The sequence below is a fragment of the Platichthys flesus genome, chromosome 10 (assembly GCF_949316205.1).
Source record: "Platichthys flesus chromosome 10, fPlaFle2.1, whole genome shotgun sequence".
In the NCBI taxonomy this organism is placed as follows: domain Eukaryota; kingdom Metazoa; phylum Chordata; class Actinopteri; order Pleuronectiformes; family Pleuronectidae; genus Platichthys; species Platichthys flesus.
The window spans coordinates 13,495,615-13,518,869 of NC_084954.1; the positions used below are offsets into that span (position 1 = coordinate 13,495,615).

The 23,255-nt window shown below is 40.5% G+C and overlaps 7 protein-coding genes across 10 annotated transcripts in view; 6 read left to right on the top strand and 1 right to left on the bottom strand.

The window, feature by feature from the left end:
• zdhhc14 (zinc finger DHHC-type palmitoyltransferase 14) overlaps positions 1–1,908 on the top strand; it is a 38,026-nt gene extending 36,118 nt beyond the window's left edge. Inside the window, exons 10-11 of one of the 3 annotated variants that reach the window (XM_062396985.1) lie at positions 442–494; positions 768–902. In XM_062396985.1, the coding sequence (XP_062252969.1) occupies positions 442–450 (9 nt within the window). In that variant the 3' untranslated portion in view covers positions 451–494; positions 768–902. Of the gene's footprint in view, positions 1–441; positions 495–722 lie in introns of all 3 variants that reach the window. The other 2 variants (XM_062396983.1, XM_062396984.1) reach the window with 2 other exon arrangements.
• A 493-nt stretch (positions 1,909–2,401) lies between these two features.
• LOC133961701 (galectin-8-like) lies at positions 2,402–8,332 on the bottom strand. Its single transcript, XM_062396987.1, has 8 exons — positions 8,149–8,332; positions 7,782–7,870; positions 6,392–6,602; positions 6,172–6,291; positions 6,031–6,057; positions 4,527–4,615; positions 4,198–4,363; positions 2,402–3,955 (listed from the first exon to the last, which is right to left on the bottom strand). The coding sequence occupies exons 1-8, from the start codon at positions 8,212–8,214 to the stop codon at positions 3,806–3,808; spliced, it is 918 nt and encodes a 305-aa protein (XP_062252971.1). The 5' UTR covers positions 8,215–8,332; the 3' UTR covers positions 2,402–3,805.
• Positions 8,333–8,358: 26 nt separating this feature from the next.
• On the top strand, positions 8,359–10,442 carry LOC133961702 (interferon alpha-inducible protein 27-like protein 2A). Its single transcript, XM_062396988.1, has 5 exons — positions 8,359–8,484; positions 8,595–8,659; positions 8,801–8,830; positions 9,085–9,246; positions 10,058–10,442. The coding sequence occupies exons 2-5, from the start codon at positions 8,647–8,649 to the stop codon at positions 10,144–10,146; spliced, it is 294 nt and encodes a 97-aa protein (XP_062252972.1). The 5' UTR covers positions 8,359–8,484; positions 8,595–8,646; the 3' UTR covers positions 10,147–10,442.
• A 320-nt stretch (positions 10,443–10,762) lies between these two features.
• LOC133961703 (interferon alpha-inducible protein 27-like protein 2A) lies at positions 10,763–11,779 on the top strand. Its single transcript, XM_062396989.1, has 4 exons — positions 10,763–10,905; positions 11,060–11,083; positions 11,171–11,338; positions 11,528–11,779. The coding sequence occupies exons 1-4, from the start codon at positions 10,896–10,898 to the stop codon at positions 11,611–11,613; spliced, it is 288 nt and encodes a 95-aa protein (XP_062252973.1). The 5' UTR covers positions 10,763–10,895; the 3' UTR covers positions 11,614–11,779.
• Positions 11,780–13,898: 2,119 nt separating this feature from the next.
• Positions 13,899–15,123, top strand: LOC133961704 (interferon alpha-inducible protein 27-like protein 2). The gene is made up of 4 exons (XM_062396990.1): positions 13,899–14,003; positions 14,159–14,182; positions 14,270–14,437; positions 14,884–15,123. The coding sequence occupies exons 1-4, from the start codon at positions 13,994–13,996 to the stop codon at positions 14,955–14,957; spliced, it is 276 nt and encodes a 91-aa protein (XP_062252974.1). The 5' UTR covers positions 13,899–13,993; the 3' UTR covers positions 14,958–15,123.
• A 1,626-nt stretch (positions 15,124–16,749) lies between these two features.
• On the top strand, positions 16,750–18,391 carry LOC133961705 (interferon alpha-inducible protein 27-like protein 2). 2 transcript variants are annotated; one of them, XM_062396991.1, is made up of 4 exons: positions 16,750–16,884; positions 17,039–17,062; positions 17,170–17,331; positions 18,142–18,391. In XM_062396991.1, the coding sequence occupies exons 1-4, from the start codon at positions 16,875–16,877 to the stop codon at positions 18,183–18,185; spliced, it is 240 nt and encodes a 79-aa protein (XP_062252975.1). In that variant the 5' UTR covers positions 16,750–16,874; the 3' UTR covers positions 18,186–18,391. The 2 variants fall into 2 exon arrangements, with proteins under 2 accessions (XP_062252975.1, XP_062252976.1); XM_062396992.1 differs by having other exon boundaries at positions 16,756–16,884; positions 17,173–17,331.
• A 2,508-nt stretch (positions 18,392–20,899) lies between these two features.
• LOC133961706 (interferon alpha-inducible protein 27-like protein 2) lies at positions 20,900–21,907 on the top strand. Its single transcript, XM_062396993.1, has 4 exons — positions 20,900–21,019; positions 21,174–21,197; positions 21,310–21,471; positions 21,658–21,907. Exons 1-4 carry the CDS (start codon positions 21,010–21,012, stop codon positions 21,687–21,689), a joined length of 228 nt encoding a protein of 75 aa, XP_062252977.1. The 5' UTR covers positions 20,900–21,009; the 3' UTR covers positions 21,690–21,907.
• The last annotated feature ends 1,348 nt before the right edge of the window (positions 21,908–23,255 follow it).

Genomic DNA, 23,255 nt, shown 5'->3' on the forward strand with positions numbered 1-23,255 from the left:
AAGAGGATACCTGGAATCACATCTCTAGGTCAATGAGATTGATAAAGAAAAGGTAGACGTTGTGGGACAAATCATTTTACTTCCAATATCTTGTCAGTCGGACTGTGTGAGCGCGATGCTGGGAGGCTTTAACGTACTTCTCCTGTTTGTTTATTATTTTGTGTATATATTCCTGTCACCTGCATCACTCGTGCTGTTTCATCTGTAACTGTCCTCTGATACACATGATTGCTCCGTGGTGGTAAGGGCTGATGGTGTTAAGGCTAATCTCCCTGTGGCTAATGTGTGGTATTGATGACTCTCTGTGCCCTAACCCAGTTACTCTGCTCCACTTTTAGACGTGCGCTTTCCACTCTAAAGCGAATGGATCAATCAGGTCATGAAGCAGTGACTGAATAGCCCTGAATGTTCAACTGTTTCTGTTGACTCTGCTTTTACTAGGATGGATAAATAAGCTGGTGCAGGTTCGCTGTGTGGCTCTGATTCTAACAAGGGTACTAACATCTTTGTCTCTTTTTTTTCTCTCCCTTATCCAATCACCTGTCACCTCCTCTGTTGTCTTCTCACATCTCGATCCCTTGTTTCATCCTTCATCTAATTTCCCACACCACCTCTCCTTATTTTTCTATTTCCATCCCTCACCTCCTGCACCTTATCTATCGCTGGCTGTCACCTCCCCTCCTGTGTTGTTCTGTCTCTTGCTTCCGGCTGCTTCCACGCAGTGTGATCAAGACCAGTGCATTCAAGGCACCAAATTCGTTTTGCAGGCCGCCACCATCCCTCTCCTCCAGCAGCAGAGCAGCGAACCAGTCATCCTGACGACCTCTCCCGAAAACGGGGTCTCTCTACCGGGCCGCAACTCCCTCACCCTGTCCGGGCCGTGCAGCTCGCTCCCCTTTGGGCAGCCAACGCCTCCAACGTCGACCCCTAGCCTCAGCTGCCACGAGGCCACAGACATGTTACCAATCCACGGACACAGCCACACACACACACACAACCACAGCCACCCCCTTCAGGAGCCGGTGGCACACCACCACTATCTCACTCCAGAGGAAGTGCCCTCGCCCCCAGGTATGCTACCCTGTGGCAGCCCCCTTAACCACACCATGCAGGCCGGCTTCTACAACCCAGCCAGCCAGGACTCGCTACACGAGGACTCTGTCAGAGGCCTGGTAAAGCTCAGCTCCGTCTGACAATGGAATATACCCCCGTCCCCCTCCACCACCTCTCCCCTAAAAACATTCATCCAACCCCTGAAACTGTGCCACTTTTGAACCACATCACCCCCTCCCTTTCTTCTCAGCAGGACATGAGATCTGGAGAAGAAACTGTCTGTGGTTTAAATTCAGCTGCTAGAAACTGTGGTTTGTGACTAAGAGAAACCAGTTGTCCTCAGCCATTGTCTTGCCAAACCTTTCTGCTGGGACTGGGAGATGGTTCCATGTGTGACAACTCAGACATACACTTCTGTCTCTTTTTTTTGGTGTGTGTATGTTTTAAAGTTCAAGGGATCCCATCCTCCATCTTCCTGGAGACTGGACAATGGAGCTTCGTGGCGAATGTCCTTGAGCGGTGTCAAGCTAAAACCAGAATCCATGTTTTGACAGTATATAACAGTTCTTTGGTCAGAGAGCTGAATGTCTGTCAGTGGATCACACACCTGACTTTTTGTAAAACAAACTTTAGCCTATTTGCCTGTTGCTGATCAGACTTTTGTCTTCTGCCTTTTTTTCTTGGACATTCTCAGCAGTGCAATGGTTGATGTCATGTTGCATATCACTCTGCTTTTTATCTGTTTAAAAAAAGAAAAGAATAAGAGAATGTTGTACTGTACCATGGTTATTACAACACCTCTACAAATTATATTTCCTGTGGATATTAATAAAACACCAACTTTTTATCAGAAAACATTTGATTAATATTGAGGTTGAGGAGGCACAGTGCAGTTAGTGCTATTGTGAGTCATGTGGTGATAGCATTTCCTGAAAGTTCATCTTGTGACCGATGCCTGCGGCGATTCAAACGTAAAATGGACGGATTTGAAAAATAGCCTGTCTGAATGTTTCTAGACATCTATGGATGCTCAAAGAAGGTTAAGACTTGAGGCCATTTATTCTTCCGTTCATCTCGACGGTTCTGCTGCGGCCTCAGGCGCTAGCTTTTGGACAGCGATGTTAAAGCTAAAATTAAGACTGAGGTGTAGGGACTTAAAGAGGGAACTACTGCTTCTTTATCCCTCATGGAAAAAGACTGGTGTTCACTGACAGGAGGTGGTTTGTGAAAGAGTCTGGGTAGTGCAAGGCAATCCGTCAACATTTAACTCTTCCACCACCTTGTGGCTGACCACAAGTACTGCATGTAAATTCTCAATGTCTGAACAATCCATCACACAAAAGCCATGTAGACGCATCAAACAGTAACACATTTATGTATTAAATCATTTATGATATAGGGAAGATTTTTAATACATTTTTACAATAATTGCAATAATCAAAGGGGAAAAAATCTCAATTGCACTGGAAAAGAAATATCAGATTTTTGGTTGCATTTTTAAACCAGGGACATTTTTTTAATTTGGAGAATGAGAAAAGTGAGACAAGCGATGCAGGATTCCTATTTAGTCTACTCACATAAAGATAGCAAAACAGTATTTCTTAGGTTATTATAAAGAGTTTGAATTGACCCTGTACTGCACTGTGCTTTATTTCTGCTGCACTTAAACATGAATAGATTTCAATTGGTCACGCACACGCAGAGTTGTTTAAGAATGCTGAGGATAAGAAAACAGGAAGAAAGGTAAATCAAGAAGAGGGCAGAATATTGCAGGCGAAAATGTTAATATTACAATCCATTTTTTGCAACAAAGAAAATAGTAAACACAAAACATTTTATTAAAAATGATTTCTTTAGCTTAGCTGCACAATAAATTGGATTTATTGAGCTTTGCTCCAAAAGAAATTATAGGCCCAAAAGTTTCATTCATTTTTTTATATTACACACTGTCATGACATTTAAACAAAGCCAGGATGTAAGTGCTTATTTATGCCAGAGTCATATTTATGGTCACTTACAGGGGAACAAAACTCTTGAGATTTTGAGAATTAAGTCTGAAATTAAGGTTACGTGTCATCATGGAGGGGGAATATCAGAAGATCAACCAGTCGCCCTTTGTAAAAACGAGGAATGTGGAGCATCTTGTCAATGTACTTTAATGTTTGTTTAACAAATAACAAAATACTTAAACTTCTGAGGATTCCTATTTTCTTTTTTCAAGATTTTAGATCTAGACGGAGTTGAACTCTGAAGACCACGGGTCCTCCTTGCTGCTGATTTCCTAAAACCTTTTTCTATATGCTTGTACTATCATGACTTTTTTCTCATTAAAAACGCAACTTTAGTTTCGTAATATAACATGATTCTCAAAATCTCAAAAAAAAAAAAAAAATCTATATCCTCCTAATACGCCATCCTACTTAATTATATTAACATTGAAATGCTTGCTGTTTTAATTATACAGTGCACTGATGGCGTATCACAGCAGAGAGAAACTAGAGAGAATAGAAGAAATGAACCAAGGCAACCCTAACTCTGTAAACACTGTAAACGGTCATGGTGGCTCACAGCCCTGATTCTTCGACACAGCCCTCGCTCATGCATCGGTCCGCTGAGCTGGGTAGATGGATCATTTTGTCAATGGTTGAACTAGTTTAATATATCGCTGTCCTTTTTATTGATGTTTTTAGCATCCACCGTCTGCGTCATGGTGTCTGTAACGCTGGTTTCTGTGATGCTGTGGAGTCCCGAGTCACCACAGTTTAACATCAGTGAGCTCCAGGTCTCCCATGATCTCCAGCTGGTCGATGCTGCTCAGGTCCTGCACCCGATGTCTGAACTCGAACAAGTGCGAGCCGTTCACTGCCAGCTTGAACTGATGGGACTGACAGAGGATGAGAATCTGAAAAAAAGAAACACTAGTAATGAAGACTTCTCATAGATCTGTACACAACTCATAAATATCAGTCCCCTAAACATGCCTGATTTCTTTCATCAAGATCCATGAATTACCTTGGAAGCACCCCTGATCTGGGTACAGGTAAAGGCATCATTGTGGGAGGATGTGACATTGTTTACCTAAAGTGATATCCACATCCAGCACACCCTTTTCAAAGTAAAGTGAAGTTGTTCAGTGGCTCCTACCTCGAAGTACTCCCCGGGTGAGAAGGGAAAGAAGGGCAGCTCCCGCTCCTCCTGACCCCACGTCTCACTCAGGTACGAGTTCCTGATGAACACACCCGACTTCATGCGAGGGTTCAGATGGAAGGCGATGTTCTCCGTCCTGCTGTTGCAGAGGTTCACGGTGAAACTGGAAGAAAGAGTGGATAAGAGGTAATTAGTGTTCATAAAGGAAATGTTTCAGGCCCAGCGATTACCACAGAGCCCTGTGCAACAGCACATGGACAGGCCAAATCAATCAGTGATTGAAAAATACACTTAATTGTCATGTGAAGTTGAATGTGTCACTTTACCTGTGAGGATACATGCTGACCTGTCCTTTGATTGTGATGTGCTGCCCTGGGCTCAGGCCTTTCAGAATACTGCCTTTGTAAGGGAGGCTCTGAAACAACATAACTGCGGATAAACGATTGAATACAATTAAGACTGAGCTATTTCCCACAATCCAAAGTATTATTTGTTCAGGCAATAATTCAAGACGCTAAGATGATCCCATCCTGCATCACAAAGCGAAGCCGCAAATCCTCACATTTAAGAAGCTGAACCCGACAAATGTTGCTTTGGAAAATATGATTTGAACGATGTATTAAAAATGGCTCCTTAGTTACGACACATTACATCACATTATCTTCCTGTCAATCCTCTAATTCATTCATCAACACTCGTAACTCTGAGCCCTTTTCAAAAACCTGTAATTAAACACTTTACCTCAGTTAAGGAGGTTATATTTAATTTTTGTATATATTTTTGTGTATATTTTAAAGTTAGTTGTTGGTTTTTGTGTTTGTCAATATTTTAAGCAAGATTTGTAAGAACTAAAGGATGGATCACAACAAAATCTGGAGGAAGGATATGGTCAGAACATTAATAGTCCGGGAAGAACCTATTACATTATGGTAGAGATCTGAATCAGGCGGTAGATCCAAAAATGTTCATTTGACTTTTTTTCACAGATGATAGTTCATGGTTTTTGACAAAACAATATATTTAGGGAACTGACATTTATGAATGTGAGAAATTTTGTGGAGATTAGAATAAGGGAACTGTGGCAGAGGCATGTACACGCTGAGTGCCACTCTAGTTTAATCTTGATTGCAGGATCATTTGTCTTTGTTATTTGATTGTATTGTATTTGATGAGGTTAATATGGACTAACATTGAAACATAGTGAGAAGTGATGTCACAGTTCATTTGCAGCTGTCTTCTGGTGGGGCTTTTAAATTCAGGTGAAAGAAGTGGACAAGATACAAAACCACGTTTCTATGTATGAATGTATTTTACATGACTCTATGCATTTACATATTGTAAGTTTATTCAGAATGTACGTATAATTGCCTGTGAGGAAAACCCTTCAGTGTTCACATCGTGATCAGCTGTAGGTTTGGTGTTCTGTGTACAGTGAAGATAACATGGGACTTATTATTCCAAACTATTTCCTGATGCTTGAGCAAAAATGTATGTTCACAGCTCTGGACATGACTCCATCCGGCACAACTGGGATCACAGCATCGTCCCAACACTTTATTTACAACTTCCTGAAGGTCTGTTGCCCAAATAGACTTGGCTGTAGCCATGTTCCCAGATCTTAGACACTACAACAGAGTCATCACTAAAATGAGACACAAGCTGTCGAAAAAAACAGAGTTGTCCTTAAAAGGTCTGTGCGTCCCCTTGAACAGTCAACAGAGCACAAAGGGATCCTTCACAAAGTGTGATCCATTTTAGCAGCATCACAAGACACTGGGAACATTCATGCACAGGGGTTTTATGAAGATGACGCAAAAAGGATAAACTCACCAAGTCACCTGATTCTGAATATATCGCCTGTGGGGGGAAAGCCACATTTAGAAATGAATAAACAAGACGTTACTATAAAAGAAGCTCACAGCTCACTAACTTGTGAGGAAAAAAATATGAAAACAAGGGAAATGTGCTTACTGAGTTTGGGATGTAGCCAACAGCGTACACCCTGACTTTCCCCGAAATAGAAAATGTGTCGACCTTGTTCAGTGGGATTCTGTGCTTGTAGCTCAGCAGGTGGGTACCATTTACTGCCACCTATAGGCGAAGACAGATACTTTAGAACCATTTTGTTTTTCCATTAATTGACTCACTATGTGCTTGTGTTGTTTGAAGGTAGCATCGTAGGATCACTGACCTTAAAGACGTCGTCATGCACCAGGATGATGGTCTCGAAGGGGGCTCCGCGTTTGTAGGGCAGCTGATGGAGGGTCTCCTCCTCGCCCCAGCTCTCCTGCAGCAGGGAGTTGCATGCCACCCTGGGGGGGCCTGTGAAGCACGGGCTGAAGTGGAGGGCGACGTCAGAGCGCGGCTTGGTGCTGCAGCCGCTCGACAGGTCGATCTGAAACCTGCAGACATGGCCCACACCGACGCTGGATTAAAGGCCGGGCGCTGAAAGGTCTCAGCTTTACTGTGTTACAGGGTTTTCAAAATTTGATGAACTGCAATTATCACACAGTAGTAGTAGGACTTTGATTAGTTTAGTTTGATGGAGCAAAATCAGGATTTGAGGAGCTTAAAAGTTCCACTGAGTCAAAGCTGAGCTAAAATATATCCAGGCTCCTCTAGTAATTGTTATCGTTGTTAATTATTTATAGCCCTATGTTTGATGGAGGAAGCTTATAATTTTGTAATTTGATGACAATTTAATTGTTCCTATAAACACTTGATGTCCGCTGATGACCCGCTGTATCCACCGAAATAGACCAGATGTTCCCAAAGACTAGAGCTGGATAAAAATATCGATCAGCTGACAATCATAGTCTTTTTTTTCACGATAGCATTTTGTAAACATTCCTGAAGTTTGGGCCAAGATTAAGAAATGGGAGAGGCCTGAGTGGCCAGGTGCCTTCTGGGTGTTGAAGTATAAGAGGTAATACCACAGTCCCTTTTCCTCTGTTTTTCTCCAGTCATGTTGCAACAATTTAGATTTTGTTTCCACCTTCTACTGTAGAAGTTTTATTAGAAGTGTTAATGTTTATTGCAAATTAATTCCAGGTCAGTCTGTTGACTGTTCAGTGACACTATGCAATGTAAACATTCTTCAATTCATTGGAATGGAAATTTTGAATGAAGTAGTTTTTGCACAATTTGTCCATTGTGTTATTGTTATGTGATGTATGTATCAGAGTATCAAGGTTGTAAACAACAATGTTCTTTATTCTCTGTTCATAAATAAGAGTTTAAAACCACAACCTTCACTCAGGAGTAAAAATCTGTCTTTAAACTCAAAAGAAATACTACGAAGGCATTTGATATGTTAGTTATCGATATCCTTTTTTTCTAACCCTAACCCTTAATATAATTTTTGCCCATGCCTAATAAATACATATTAGTGCTTTCATTTATTCAGGCTGTGAGGGTTCCAGGGTGTGAGTGTGGAGCAGAGAATGAACTTAGGAAACTAATTAAGTAAACATGACAATGTTTAAAGGTTTTTCCTGATTCAAAGTAAATATGAAATGCTGAGGCTTTACCAACAAGAAACATACGTCTTCAGCTCATCCTCTGGTTTGAGTCAGACTCACCAGTCAGCATCTGGGGGCACGGTGCCCTGGATGATGATGATCTCCCCGGGGTGCAGGCCTCCGGGTACGGGCCCTGTGTATGGGATCACCTGAGGTGGTGGGGGGGCAGAGGTGAGGAGCAGTGGACACCTGCACTGACAACAACTTAACAACTGAACACAGACCCGTGAACAGAGTGAACACAGACCTGTGCAGCTAGTCTCTAGACACATGCTGACATCAATGCAACTTGAATAGAGTGTTTATCTGCACTGTGAGCTACAGGGGAGGTGGGGGGTCTGTAGTTTGAGTGATGGCACCAGAGGGCTGCTCCTGCTCCTGCTGATGTAGATGACGATGAAGATGATGAGGAGAATAAGCCTCTTACCGGATTCAGGACCGTGTGTTTCGCATTCGCCACAGACATGGGGCTCCGTGTGTGGGACTCCAACATGCAGCTGGGCAGGGGGACGACAGGGGGAGTCTGCGGCGCTCCGCTGCTACACAGGGGCGATGGTGGCAGTGGGCATCTTGTCTGCACCACAGGCCGATCCCACACCTTCCATGTGCGCGTGCGCAACACCTACCACGTGATAGTGTTTGGAAACAACGCGAGGCTTTGATTGTCAACCACATACGTCTTCAACTCAAGCCTCGATACGCCCTTCACAAAGTCATTCCACCTGAGTCATTCGACACGGGAGGACACGTCTTTGACTACCAGGTCTGTGCTGCTGTTCACTTGACTTTTTGTTAATTTTTCTCTGCGGCAAATTACAGACTGGGGCCATTAACAGTGGCTGTACATGACTGTGTCCCTCCTCTGTATCTCAGCCGAGGTTTACAATACACATCCACGACCAGGAAACACAACAACAACAACAACATGGGGCTGGCTGGTGAGTCTTATTAAACCAACACTTGGATTTCTACATTTTCCTTTAAATCCAATATGTAATGATGACAGTAACCTGCGCAGATGTCTGTGGTTCAGCCAGAGGAGCCAGGAGTGTTAATATTACTTTAATGGTGTGTTTCAGGGACAACTGCCGTCATTATAGCAGGAGCAGGTAAGACTGTAACAATACTTCTCCTACTGCTGCTAATAAGAAGAAGAATCATCATCATAATAAACTTTATTAATATAGCGTAACATGTAATCCAACATGTGAAAGCAGTAAAAACTATATATTAAAAACAGAATTAAGACAGCAGGATGAGTCCAAACAGAGATTCACTAACCCTTTAACAACCTTTACTGTGCAATGACTCGATTAGCCATTGAATCAATCAGCACATTCTCCGTGTTCATGTCCATGAGCAGCAGGTGCTGTGGTCCTGGCTCCTGTGTCTCTGGGAGTTATGGGCTTCACCTCAGCTGGAATAGCCGCAGGCTCCATGGCTGCAACCATGATGTCGTCTGCTGCAGTCGCAGGCGGAGGAGGAGTGGCCGCAGGAAGTCTGGTGGCTGTTCTGCAATCAGCAGGTATTTTAGGATGGTTTTAAAGCTGATGTCTCTCTGAAAAACATGAAGTCCTGTACAAGAGTGAAGATTAGTTATCTTACATGGATTATTAGTGCAGTATTTAATAATCTGATCGCAATAATCTGAGGGGGTTGATGATGTTTCTAACATGTGACAGTTGCAAAAATGAAAAACAATATATATATATAGAATACAAAAATCTCAGGATGAAAAAGTAGAGCCTTACACGTGGAGGACAGGGAAGAAGTTGCCAAGAGACCTTTGAACACTGACTATAATTATAAATTGTAGATAAACCAGGTATAGGATCAAGTTTTCTAACTTTGCCCCAAAGACTGTTTGTTAAAATATCAGCCACTCAACATCCAGCCCACAAACAATAAATAGTAATATAGTGATGTAGCTCCGGAGCCTATACAGAGACCAGGAGAACAGAACATTACAAACAGGCCGGTTTAGAATGAGCAGGGCACTAGTTTAAAGGGACAGTTCCCCCAAAAACTCAAAATTCACTCATCAATTGGTCACCATTTACTTAGATTGTATTGAATTTGGCTGGAACACTGTTGATCCCTGAAACTCCAAAAGGGTTTTGTGGACTCAAACACTTCACCCACCCCTCTATCGGCATAGTGGTAAGTGGATAACTTGTGAATATTCATTTTTGGCTGAACTATACCTTTAACAAACTGAAGAGTGAAGGTTCAATGTAATGACACTGAATGTTGTAATATTGTGTCATAAGTCTGGCTTGATAACATGGTTTGTCTGTAGCTCGCTATCAAGACTCAAGCCTCTGGTGTCACTGCAGGTGCTGCTGGTCTGTCGTGGGCTGTCACTGGAGCTGTGGCCAGCACCGGAGCAGCAGTGGCAGGGCTGACGCGCCTCATCAGCAGATAAATCTTCGACTGAAAAGCAAGATTGAAAAAGTCCCCTTAAATAAAGGAGCTAATCAGAAATTCATACATTTGGAATGTGGAATAAAAAAACATGACTTAAACTGTGGAAGACCCCTGTTTCATTGGGTTTCTGTGTGTCCAGCAGGAAGGAAGTGAATAAGTCAGTGAGTCACCCAGTGTGACTGAGCTAAATCAATGCAAGTTCCAAATCAGTCAATATATAGATCTGAGACAGATTGTTGTGCCTTATAGTCAAAAACATACACACAGCATAAAATAAATGAATCTGCAAACATTTCCGATGTGTCTACTGTCTTCATTATACTTTGGAGTGCCACAGCTTTTACAGGGGCAGACAGTTCAGCCCAGTCACCCTCAGGATGTTTTTGACACATAAGAAAATCATCACAAAACTGAGATGATGCCCAGAATTAAAATAATAAAAAAAATCAAACAAGTATGACAAGTTCTCCTCTATTTCTATCTCGCGTAAAGAGGTGTATCTCAAGGAAGGCAGAGGAGAACTGCTGGGACTTCATCAGGTTGGTTTTCCTCAGCAGTCCAGTAGAGACGCCCCCTAGTGTTCAGATTGCACGACAGTTTCGTTTCTGAGGAAACGCATCATGAAGTTTATAAATAGCAGTCCAGCTCCAGGCTGCTCACAACAGAGAAAAAACACAGTTTCGTTTCTGATGAAACCTTCATCACCTGTATGCTGCTCACAACAGAGTAAACACAGCAGAGAAAAACATGGATCCTTGTGAGTATCACTCGTTCTCTGACTATACTAAAACCTTCTTTTAGAAAATGAACACCTATATGTAGCATCATGTTTCACTTGATAAATAAAAGTATGTAATTCAAGTCTGTAAAGCTTCGCTGTAATAAGAGGCAATTATATTCTTGTGTTTCAGTGACCGGTGCAGCAGTAGTAGGAGGTAAGACATTAATAGACATGAAATAACAATAGCAACAAATAACAACAATGATAATGAAGGCTCCATTTCTGCTGTGTTCTTGTCCAGGTGCAGTAGGGGCTGTGGTGGCGGCCCCTGTGGTTCTTGGGGCCGCAGGTTTCACCGCAGCTGGAGTGGCAGCAGGCTCAGTGGCTGCTAAAGTTATGTCTGTTGCTGCAGTGGCTAACGGGGGTGCAGTGGCAGCAGGAGGTGCAGTGGCTGCTCTTCAATCCGCAGGTAAACAGTAGATGGTTCATTTTGATTTGAACTGTGTGTAAACTATCCATCTGTCTGTCTGTCTAATGCAGTCTTTAGGTAGAATAAAGATATCACTGTATATGTACTGTATTGTGATGATAGTATTGGTATTGCTTTCTCTGTCGCTTGATAAAATGTACTGATCGCCCAATGTGTGTTTCACTGTAGGTGCGGCTGGTTTGTCAATGGCCGCCACTGCAGCTGTGGCAGGTGTTGGAGCAGCTGGGGGGTTTGTGGCCCGCCTCTTTTTCTGAATAATCAACAATTGGTTATCCTGTTAATCTGATGAAGCAAGTGACGAAACAGCATGTTTATGTTGTGATATGTTTGGAAAGTTGTCTGGTTTGCAGTCACCTGACATGATGGTTCATTCTTTGAATCTTACATCTCCGAAAATAAAAGCAACCGAGTTAAATCACATTTGAAAGAGTTGACTGGTTCATTGTCCTTTTTATTTGAATTATCTATTTACCTACCAGTGTATCATAACACTGTTGTGATTTATAAACATGAATATGTACAGTAATATTGTATTTAGGCACTTACAATAACTTTAATATATTTGTTAAAGGTCAAGTGTGTAAGATCTAGGTGAAAGGGATCTACTGGCAGAAACTAATTATTAAGTGATCTTAGTGATGTTCTCACCAGTTTGTTTCTTCTAGATTGTAGGAACTGTTGTTTTCTTTACCCCCCAATGAGCCTTTTAAATTTACATCAGGAGCGGATCCTCTTTACAGAGGCTACCATGTTTTTTACAGTAGCCCAGACTGAACAAACTAAACATCTTTTGAGTTTTTATGACAACTGAAGGTTACCACAGGTTCTCTCTCATGCTCGTGAAGAGAGGGGTGAGGTGAGGGGTATTCAGCTGCAATATGAAAATTCTCCACCAGATGTCACTAAATTCTCCACACTGAACTGTTAATATTTATTGGAGGTGCCACAACCTTCAGGTCCAAAACCTTCTTTTCTACAGTGAAACAGGTACAAGGTTCACCATGATCACCATATATCAGGTCTACTTTTGTTTTCCTGAATACCACTGTGCACTTACAAGGCAAAATCACACCACCCAATCCTTGCTTCTCTTCATTGGTCCCTGTACATTTTAGAATTGATTTTAGGATTTTACTGATCACTTTTAAAGCATGCCAAGGTCTGGCTCCAAGACACATCACAGAATTTATGACCCCATATTACTTTCACACAGCCTTAGATCCTCAGGTGGAACCTTGCTTGCTGTTCCGGACAAAATGTGACCCTGCTTTTGCCATCAGGGCCCCTCAGCTTTGGAACGGCCTGAGGAGATGAGGCTTGCAGAGTCAGGGACTTCTTTTAAATCACTTATTATAACCCATTTGTATAGACTTGCGTTCATGTGATACTGTGATTTTATTTTTTTCTTTCACCTTTTATTTTACATATTCACTTATTTGAATCTCCTTTTATTGCTTTTATGTGATCAAGTTTATATTTACCTTTCTTGATTTGTTGTCAAAGTACCTTTTTAAAGTCTATTTTTAAAAAGTGCTATATAATTAAAGTATATTTTTGTATTATTATAGGTGGAGATGGCAGTGGGAGACTATTTAAATACCAAGTTGGGGAGTTGCTGTTCTAGTTAGTCATGGTTCTTTTCATCAGCTGACCACACCCAATCACACAACATAATGCGTGAGAATTATAATTGACCTAATTTTTCAATGTTAGTTGCGTGTCACGTATTGCAGTATCTGCTATGATGTAATCAGTTGATGAGAGTAACAAGGCTGCTGAAGGATAAATGAAGTAGGTGATGGACATGTGACTAACTAGAACAGCAACAATATTTATCATTTGCCATCTTAAAATACATTCATGTAAAACCGCCACATTTACCAACAACGTACAAGGCTGACAAGAAAATGTATGTCAAACAAAAGCAAGAAAAATGCTCCAGTTTTTAAAGTACACAGATGAACAGTGAAGTGATAAAACCATAGAACTCTCATGGAAATTCTGAGTGAAATGACTGAGTGCATGTGTTCAGTGCAGCCATGGAGCACAGGTCAGGCTCCATTCAGACTCACTCTTTATCAAAAATAGTCCAGAGTCAGTATGTGTCCTCCTGATCTGTAACCTGGCATCTAAGCTACTATTGTTGAGAATGTGCAGATTTCATCTCTCAGTTTAAGGATACTCTTTACCTCTGACAAGGAAGTTTTGTTTTCACCCATGTCAGCTTTTTTGTTTGATTGTCTGGGAAAGAATAACACAGATCCAAAGTGTCATCGATACAGCCCAGTTATTCATTATTTTATTACAATCAGACAAGCTATAAGTTAATTGTACACTGGTGCTTTCATGAAAAACGTCCTTTCTTTGTTTAAGTAGAAATTATCCTGCCATGTTTGTTTTGAAATGAAAATAATAAAACTGCAGATTCATTTTCCATATCTTTGTTTTCGGTTGGATGGTTTTCATCAGTTTCATTTTCCTTAGGTGTCAAGTAGAGACGCCCCCTAGTGTTATAAGATTGTACCACAGTTTCGTTTCTGAGGAAACCATCATGAAGTGTATAAATACTAGTCCAGCTCCAGGCTGCTCACAACAGAGGAAAGACATTTCAGAGAGGAGAACAGAGAAAACACTATGGGCCTTTGTGAGTACCACTCTTCCTCTGACTATTGTGAAACCTTATTTTTTGAAAATCAACACCTATATGTAGCATCATATTTCACTTGATTAATACAAGTATGTATTAGAAGTCTGTAAAACTTCGCCGTAATGAGATAACATTTTTTTCTTGTGTTTCAGTGACAGGTGTAGCAATTGCAGCAGGTAAGACATTAATAGATATGAAATAACAATAGTAACAAATAACAACAATGATAATGAAGGCTCCATCTCTGCTGTGTTCTTGTCCAGGTGCAGCAGGGACTGTGGTCGCGGCCCCTGCTGTTCTTGCGGCTGTAGGTTTCACCTCAGCTGGAATTGCAGCAGGTTCCATCGCTGCTAGTATGATGTCGGCTTCTGCAGTGGCTAGCGGAGGTGGAGTGGTAGCCGGAAGTGCAGTGGCTATTTGTCAATCAATAGGTAAACAGTAGATGGTTTATTTTGGTTTGAACTGTGTCCTTGGGGGATATTTGTCAATTCTTAAGTGTTTCTTTGACTGTTTTCACCTTTTCTAATCCACTCAACATCTGCTGTACCATAATTCGCATGCTTAATCTAATGCACATTTTTTTGTGTTGTTTCATTTATGATTAAATCTGTTTTTATTTGGTTTCAGTAGACAGTTAATTTTGTTACCCCTATTTTACTTCTCTCCCTCAAATGTTCAGTCATCTTATACTGACAATATATTGTATGCCAATATCTCAATTCAAACATATGTGACAGCTTTGTAATAGTTCTGGTGGCCATAATATCATTTCATTTGTTATTACTGTATACGCTGTATTGTGATGACAGTATTGGGAATGCTTTCTCTATAACTTGATAAAATGTACTGATCGTCCAATGTGTTTGTGTCAATGTAGGTGCAGTTGGTCTGTCGGGGGGCGCTGCAGCTGCGAGCGGCGGGGTGGGGCTGTTGTTAGGCCTCCTTATCTGAATAATCAACAATTGGTCACCTTGTTAATCTAATGAAGCAAGTGATGAAGCAGCATGTTTATGTTCTGATATGTTTGGAAAGTTGTCTGGTTTGCAGTTGCCTGACATGATGTTTCATTGTTTGAATCTTACATCTCCGAAAATAAAAGCAACCGAGTTAAAACACATTTGAAAGAGTTGACTGGTTCATTGTCCTTTTTAGTTGAATTATCTATTTACCTACCAGTGTATCATAACACTGTTGTGATTTATAAACATGAATATGTACTGTAATATTGTATTTAGGCACTTGTGTACATTAAAATAACTTTAATATATTTGTTGACGTTTCAGTCTGTAAGATCTAGGTTAAAGGTTTCTAGTGGCAGAAACTGGATATAAAGTGATCCGTGTGTTTCATCTAAAATGTAGGAATTCAATCAATCAATCAAATTTTATTTGTATAGCCCATATTCAAAAATCCCAATTCGTCTCGTAGGGCTTTAACATTGGTGTGACATCCTCTGTCCGTAACCTTCACCAAGAGTAAGGAAAAACTACTAAAAACCCCAGAGAGAGCCACATGTGAGGGATCCCTCTCCCAGGACGGACAGAAGTGCAATAAATGTCAAGTGTAGGAAAACATCATCAAGATTTAAGTTTTTAGCAACAATGATGAGGTTAAACATTTTGAAGGATAACTTCAATTCTATATGTCTAGCAGTCCTGCTGCAATCATAGTCTTTGGTCAGCATCCAGCAAGATCATGATCCACCATCAAGATCGGATGCCACTATAGTCCACAGTCATTGTCCACTGCCGCTTATTAGGATCCATCATCAGCCACCGCCTTGGTCCTGGTCCACCAGCACCATCCGATGTCAACGCGACAGAGGATCCGCCATTACCACTACGATCAGCCTGCACGATATAGAATCAGACATACTGGATCCACCATTGCGACCTCTGATGCGCGATCCACAAATCCTAATCCATGGTGCAGCCACAGAGGCCCTTGATCTGCGGGCGATAAGGCAAAGGGACATCATTACATGTTTTCTTTACCCCCCAATGAGCCTTTTATATTTATGTAGGGAACGGATCCTCTTTACGGAGGCTGCCATGTGTTTATTACAGTAGCCCAGACTGGACAACCTAAACACCTTTTGAATTTTTATGACAATTGAAGGTTACCACAGGTTCTCTCTCATGATCGGAAGAGGAGTGTGAGGTGAGGGGTATTCAGCTGCAACTTGAAAATTCACCATTAGATATCACTAAATTCTCCAAGACAGGTCTGGCCCCAAGACACATCACAGAATTACTGCCCCCTTATATATGTCTTCACACAGCCTCAGATCCTCAGGTAGAACCCTGCTTGCTTTTCCAAACAAAAGTTGACCCTGCTGTCTTTATAAATTTATCATTTTTCTTTTCAGCTTGCATTTCACTTATTTACTTATTTTAACAACCTTTTATTGCTTTTAAGTGTTCAAGTTTATATTAACTTTTCTTGCTTTGTTGTCAAAGCACTTTGCAAAGTCTGTTTTTAAAAGGTGCTATATAAATAAAGTTATTTGTATATTATTATAGGTGGAGATGTCAGTGGGAGACTAGTTAAATACCAAGTTGGGGAGTTGCTCTTCTAGTTAGTCTTTGTTCCTTTCATCAGCCGACCACTTGCCATCAGACATTATAGTGTGTGATAGTTATTCTTTAACTCCCACCATATAATCGTAACATCCCTTGATTGGCAAAGTAAGTATCGTGCCACGTATTTCAGTATCGGCTTGGATGTAATCCGTTGATGCCCTTTGGTCAGATTGTACCAGAGTTTCGTTTCTGAGGAAACCATCATGAAGTGAATAAATACCAGTCCAGCTCCAGGCTGCTCACAACAGAGGAAAGACACAGCAGAGAGGAGAGCAAAGAAAAAACCATGGATCCTGGTGAGTACCACTCTTCCTCTGACTATACTGAAACATTCTTTTAGAAAATCAACACCTATATGTAGCATCATGTTTCACTTGATTAATGAAAGCATGTAATACAAGTCTGTAAAGCTCCGCTCTAATAAGATGCCATTTTATCCTTGTGTTTCAGTGACAAAAGCAGCAGTTGGAGCAGGTAAGACATTAATAGAAATGAAATATAAATAACATTAATAATGAAAAAAAAAAAAACAACAATCATAATAACAATAATAATGAAGGCTTCATATCTGTTGTGTTCAGCAGTGGCTGAGGGCAAGACCCCTGGTGCTCTGGGGGCCTTAGGTTTCACCTCAGGTGGAATTGAGGCAGGCTCCCCGGCTGCTAAAATGATGTCAGCTTCTGCAAATGCTAATGGAGGTGGAGTGGGACCAGGAGGTCTGGTGCCTGCTTTTCAATCAGCAGGTAAACAATACAAGGTTCATTTTGGTTTTAATTGTGTCCTTGGGTGGATAACTTCTATACCTTAATGGCAATGTCAACGTCTATTTTATATATATAGCACATTTAAAAACAACTTGGTTGACCAAAGTGCTTTACAAGTGGATTGGTACAACCAAAGGACAGTAAAATGTAATACATCAAAGTTCAAGTAATCCAAATAAAATACAATTATTAATGTAATATAAAAATAATAAAATATGAGAAATACGATAAGGAGAGAAAATCAGCTCCGATGAAACGCAATCAACTCGAGGAGAAAGCCTGTGAGAACAGAGGTGATTTTAACGGGTATTTTAATTGTGTTAAAGACAGGGCAGATCTAATGTGAAGTGGTAGGTTGTTCCACAGGTTTGGGGCGGCTACTGCGAAGGCGCGATCACCTCTTGTGACTAGTCTTGTCTGAGGTGTGTCGAGGAGCAGTTGAGTTTCTGATCTCAGTTCCCTTACAGGAATGGCATAATGAGAAGTTCGGATAAATAAGACATTGCCAGTCTGTTAAGTGATTTAAAAGATAAAAGTAGGATTTTAATAACGCTTCTGTGACATATAGGAAGCCAGGCGTTTAATGGATGATTTGTCTATGCCTACAAATAGAGAATTACAATAGACGAGAGGTTATGGACGCATGCATAATTCTCTCTAGGTGTTTAATTGTTTCTTGCACTGTTTTCACCTTTTCTAATCCACGTAACATCTGTGATTGTATTGGTATTGATTTCTCTGTTGCTAGATAAAATGAACTGATCATCCATTGTGTGTGTGTCACTGTAGGTGCGGCTGGTGCGCTAAAGGGCACCAACAGAAGCTGCCAGTGATGGAGCAGCTGGGAGGTGGTTGGAAAGCCTCTTTTGCTGAATAATCAACATTTGGTTATCCTGTTAATCTGATGAAACAAGTGATGAAGCAATATGTTTAGGTTCTGAAATGTTTGGAAAGATGTCTGGTTTGCAGTCACCTGACATGATGGTTCATTGTTTGAATCTTACATCTCCGAAAATAAAAGCGACCGAGTTAAAACACATTTGAAAGAGTTGACTGGTTCATTGTCCTTTTTAGTTGAGGTATCTATTTATCTACCAGTGTATCATAACACTGTTGTGATTTATAGACATGAATATGTACTGTAATATTTTATTTAATAACTTACAATAACTTAAATATATTTGTTAAAGGTCAATTAACAAAGTAAGTAAGATCTAGGTGAAAGGGATCTACTGGCAGAAACTGAATATAAAGGGATCTTAGTGATGTTCTCACCAGTGTGTTTCATCTATATTATAGGAACTGTTTTCTTTACCCCTAAATGAGCCTTTTATGATTACGTAGGGAGCGGATCCTCTCTACGGAGGCCACCATGTTTTTTACAGAAGCCCAGACTGGACAAACTAAACATCTTCTGAGTTTTTATAACAACTGAAGGTTACCACAGGTTCTCTCTCATGCTCGTGAAGAGAGGGGTGAGGTGAGGGGTATTCAGCTGCAATATGAAAATTCTCCACCAGATGTCACTAAATTCTCCACACTGAACTGTTAATATTTATTGGAGGTGCCAGTGACAAAGAGAAAAGGAAGTCCTGACTGAAGTCACAACTATTTCTTAAACAAGTCTTATATCTATTCCTGTTATCATCAGTTAAGATGTTAAATCAAAGAACCTGCTCACCATTCTAAACTCCCAGCTGAGGACCGAAGGCAGCTGGGTCTTTTCTATCAGGGCTCCCACTCTGAGGACATCTATCTGTCAAACTCCTTTTAAATCTCTCTTTAAGACCCTTTTTTAGGAGGGCTTTCTCCTAGTTCTGATCTTAGCAGCTATCTATTTTTATGGCAACTGAAGGTTACCACAGGTTCTCTCTCATGTTTGGAAGAGGAGGATGAGTTGAGGGGTATTCAGCAGCAACATGAAAATTCACCACTAGATGTCACTAAATTCTTCACACTGAACTGTAAATATTTACTTGAGGTGCCACAACCTTTAGGTCAAAAAAAACTTCTTTTATTCAGTGACAAAGGCACAATGTTCACCATGATCCCCATCGATCAGGTTAATCTCTACTTCTGTTTTCCTGAGAACCATTGTGCACTATGTGTGCAGTATTTACTGTTGGTGGTCTACACTGGTCTCTCGTAAAGTGCAAAATCACACCAACCAATCCTTGCTTCTCTTCATTGGTCCCTGTACATTTTAGAATTGATTTTAGGATTTCACTGATCTATTTTAAAGCATAAAATAAAGCAGTCTGGCCCAAAAATACATCACAGAATTACTGCCCCCTTATGTGCCTTCACACAGCCTTAGCTCCTCAGGTGCAACCCTGCTTGCTGTTCCAAACAAAATGTGACCCTGCTTTTGCCATCAGAGCCCCTCAGCTTCGAAACAGCCTGAGGAGATAAGGCTTGCAGAGTCAGGGACTTCTTTTAAATCACTTATTATAACCCATTTTTAAAGACTTGCTTTCATGTGATACTGTGATTTTATCATTTTCTTTGCAACTTTTATTTTAGGCATGTACATATTTTAATCTCCTTTTATTGCTTTTACGTGTTCAAGTTTATATTTACCTTTCTGGCTTTGTTTTCAAAGCACTTTGCAAGGTTTGTTTTTAAAGGTGCTATATAAATAAAGTTATTTGTATATTATTATACAGTGGGTGGAGATGGCAATGGGAGACAAGTTAAATACCAAGGCAGGGGAGTGGCTGTTCTACTTAGTCACAAGTCAATTACCTTCTTTATTTATACTTCACCAGCATGGTTCCTCTCATAAGCTGACTAGATCCAATCTGAAATTATAATGCGTGTGAATTATTCTTAAATTCTCACGCATTATAATATTTATCATTTGCAATCTTAAAATACATTCATGTAAAACAGCCACATTAACCTACAACGTACGAGGCTGACAAAAAAAATGAATTCAAACAACAACGAGAAAAAGACTCCAGTTTTTAAAGTATACCGATGAACAGTGAAGTGATAAAATCATAGAAGCCTCATGGAAATCTGAGTGAAATGACTGAGTACGTGTCTTCAGTGCAGCCATGTAGCACAGGTCAGGCTCCATTCAGAGTCACTCTTTATGAAAAAATAGTTCAGAGTCACTTGATTTTTCCTCCTGATCTGTAACCTGGCATCTAAGCTACTATTGTTGAGAATGTGCAGATTTCATCTCTCAGTTTAAGGATACTTTTTTATCTCTGACAAGGAAGTTTTGTTTTCTACCCATGTCAGCTTGTTTATTTGATCGTCTAGGAAAGAATAACACGGGTCCAAAGTATCATCGATACAGCCCAGTTATTAATTATTTTATTACAATAAGACAAGCTATAAGTTAATTGTACACTGGTGCTTTCATGAAAAACGGTCCTTTTGTTGTTTAAGTAACATTTATTCTGCCATGTTTGTTTTGAAATGAAAATAATAAAACTGCAGATTCATTTTCCATATCTTTGTTTCCAGTTGGATGGATTTCATCAGTTTCATTTTCCTCAGCAATCCAGTAGAGACGCTCCCTAGTGTTCAGATTGTACGACAGTTTCATTTCTGAGGAAACCATCATGAAGTGTATAAAAACCAGTCCAGCTCCAAGCTGCTCACAACAGAGGAAAAACACAGCAGAGAGGAGAACAAAGAAAAAACATGGATCCTGGTGAGTACAATTTTTCATCTGGTTATACTGAAACATTCTTTTAGAAAATCAACACCTATATGTAGCATCTTGTTTCACTTGATTAATAAAAGCATGTAATACAAGTCTGTAAAGCTTTGCACTAATACGATGCAATTTTATTCTTGTGTTTCAGTATCAAGAGCAGCAGTTGGAGCAGGTAAGACATTAAGAGACATGAAATATAAATAACATTAATAATGATTAAACAATAACAAAAGCAAAAATCACAATAACAACAATAATGAAGGCTTCATATCTGTTGTGTTCAGCAGTGGCTAGGGGTTCTACCCCTGGTTCTCTGGGGCCCGCAGGTTTCACCTCAGGTGGAATTAAAGCAGGCTCCACGGCTGCTAAAATGATGTCGGCTTCTGCAGTGGCTGGCAGAGGTGGAGTGGGAGCAGGAAGTCTGGTGTCTGTTTGTCAATCCAAAGGTAAACAGTAGATGGTTCATTTTGTTTTGAACTGTGTCCTTGGGTGGAAAACTTCTATATCTTAATTGTTTCTTGCACTGTTTTCACCTTTTCTAATCCACTTTACATCTGTGATACTATTGGTATTGCTTTCTCTGTTGCTAGATAAAAATTAACTGATCATCCATTGTGTGTGTGTCATTGTAGGTGCATCTGGTGGATCAAAGCGCAACAAGTGAAGCTGCCAGTGACGGAGCAGCTGAGAGGTGGTTGGAAAGCCTCTTCTGCTGAATAATAAACAATTGGTTATTCTGTTAATCTGATGAAGCAAGTGATGAAGCAGCATGTTTATGTTCTGATATGTTTGGAAAGTTGTCTGGTTTGCAGTTGCCTGACATGATGTTTCATTGTTTGAATCTTACATCTCCGAAAATAAAAGCAACCGAGTTAAAACACATTTGAAAGAGTTGACTGGTTCATTGTCCTTTTTAGTTGAATTATCTATTTACCTACCAGTGTATCATAACACTGTTGTGATTTATAAACATGAATATGTACTGTAATATTGTATTTAGGCACTTGTGTACATTAAAATAACTTTAATATATTTGTTGACGTTTCAGTCTGTAAGATCTAGGTTAAAGGTTTCTAGTGGCAGAAACTGGATATAAAGTGATCCGTGTGTTTCATCTAAAATGTAGGAATTCAATCAATCAATCAAATTTTATTTGTATAGCCCATATTCAAAAATCCCAATTCGTCTCGTAGGGCTTTAACATTGGTGTGACATCCTCTGTCCGTAACCTTCACCAAGAGTAAGGAAAAACTACTAAAAACCCCAGAGAGAGCCACATGTGAGGGATCCCTCTCCCAGGACGGACAGAAGTGCAATAAATGTCAAGTGTAGGAAAACATCATCAAGATTTAAGTTTTTAGCAACAATGATGAGGTTAAACATTTTGAAGGATAACTTCAATTCTATATGTCTAGCAGTCCTGCTGCAATCATAGTCTTTGGTCAGCATCCAGCAAGATCATGATCCACCATCAAGATCGGATGCCACTATAGTCCACAGTCATTGTCCACTGCCGCTTATTAGGATCCATCATCAGCCACCGCCTTGGTCCTGGTCCACCAGCACCATCCGATGTCAACGCGACAGAGGATCCGCCATTACCACTACGATCAGCCTGCACGATATAGAATCAGACATACTGGATCCACCATTGCGACCTCTGATGCGCGATCCACAAATCCTAATCCATGGTGCAGCCACAGAGGCCCTTGATCTGCGGGCGATAAGGCAAAGGGACATCATTACATGTTTTCTTTACCCCCCAATGAGCCTTTTATATTTATGTAGGGAACGGATCCTCTTTACGGAGGCTGCCATGTGTTTATTACAGTAGCCCAGACTGGACAACCTAAACACCTTTTGAATTTTTATGACAATTGAAGGTTACCACAGGTTCTCTCTCATGATCGGAAGAGGAGTGTGAGGTGAGGGGTATTCAGCTGCAACTTGAAAATTCACCATTAGATATCACTAAATTCTCCAAGACAGGTCTGGCCCCAAGACACATCACAGAATTACTGCCCCCTTATATATGTCTTCACACAGCCTCAGATCCTCAGGTAGAACCCTGCTTGCTTTTCCAAACAAAAGTTGACCCTGCTGTCTTTATAAATTTATCATTTTTCTTTTCAGCTTGCATTTCACTTATTTACTTATTTTAACAACCTTTTATTGCTTTTAAGTGTTCAAGTTTATATTAACTTTTCTTGCTTTGTTGTCAAAGCACTTT

Excerpts from the sequence above, each read along its gene's own strand:
- LOC133961701 (XM_062396987.1), bottom strand. The coding sequence starts at position 8,214 with ATGTTGGAGTCCCACACACGGAGCCCCATGTCTGTGGCGAATGCGAAA. Across the intron at positions 6,292-6,391 it reads TGCATGACGACGTCTTTAAG|GTGGCAGTAAATGGTACCCA; the intron begins GTCAGTGATCCT and ends CTTCGCCTATAG. Across the intron at positions 6,058-6,171 it reads TTGGCTACATCCCAAACTCA|GCGATATATTCAGAATCAGG; the intron begins GTAAGCACATTT and ends TTCCCCCCACAG.
- LOC133961702 (XM_062396988.1), top strand. Across the intron at positions 8,831-9,084 it reads CGTCATTATAGCAGGAGCAG|CAGGTGCTGTGGTCCTGGCT; the intron begins GTAAGACTGTAA and ends GTCCATGAGCAG. Across the intron at positions 9,247-10,057 it reads GGCTGTTCTGCAATCAGCAG|GTGCTGCTGGTCTGTCGTGG; the intron begins GTATTTTAGGAT and ends GTGTCACTGCAG.
- LOC133961703 (XM_062396989.1), top strand. Across the intron at positions 11,084-11,170 it reads CGGTGCAGCAGTAGTAGGAG|GTGCAGTAGGGGCTGTGGTG; the intron begins GTAAGACATTAA and ends GTTCTTGTCCAG. Across the intron at positions 11,339-11,527 it reads GGCTGCTCTTCAATCCGCAG|GTGCGGCTGGTTTGTCAATG; the intron begins GTAAACAGTAGA and ends GTTTCACTGTAG.
- LOC133961704 (XM_062396990.1), top strand. Across the intron at positions 14,183-14,269 it reads AGGTGTAGCAATTGCAGCAG|GTGCAGCAGGGACTGTGGTC; the intron begins GTAAGACATTAA and ends GTTCTTGTCCAG. Across the intron at positions 14,438-14,883 it reads GGCTATTTGTCAATCAATAG|GTGCAGTTGGTCTGTCGGGG; the intron begins GTAAACAGTAGA and ends GTGTCAATGTAG.
- LOC133961705 (XM_062396991.1), top strand. Across the intron at positions 17,063-17,169 it reads AAAAGCAGCAGTTGGAGCAG|CAGTGGCTGAGGGCAAGACC; the intron begins GTAAGACATTAA and ends TGTTGTGTTCAG. Across the intron at positions 17,332-18,141 it reads GCCTGCTTTTCAATCAGCAG|GTGCGGCTGGTGCGCTAAAG; the intron begins GTAAACAATACA and ends GTGTCACTGTAG.
- LOC133961706 (XM_062396993.1), top strand. Across the intron at positions 21,198-21,309 it reads AAGAGCAGCAGTTGGAGCAG|CAGTGGCTAGGGGTTCTACC; the intron begins GTAAGACATTAA and ends TGTTGTGTTCAG. Across the intron at positions 21,472-21,657 it reads GTCTGTTTGTCAATCCAAAG|GTGCATCTGGTGGATCAAAG; the intron begins GTAAACAGTAGA and ends GTGTCATTGTAG.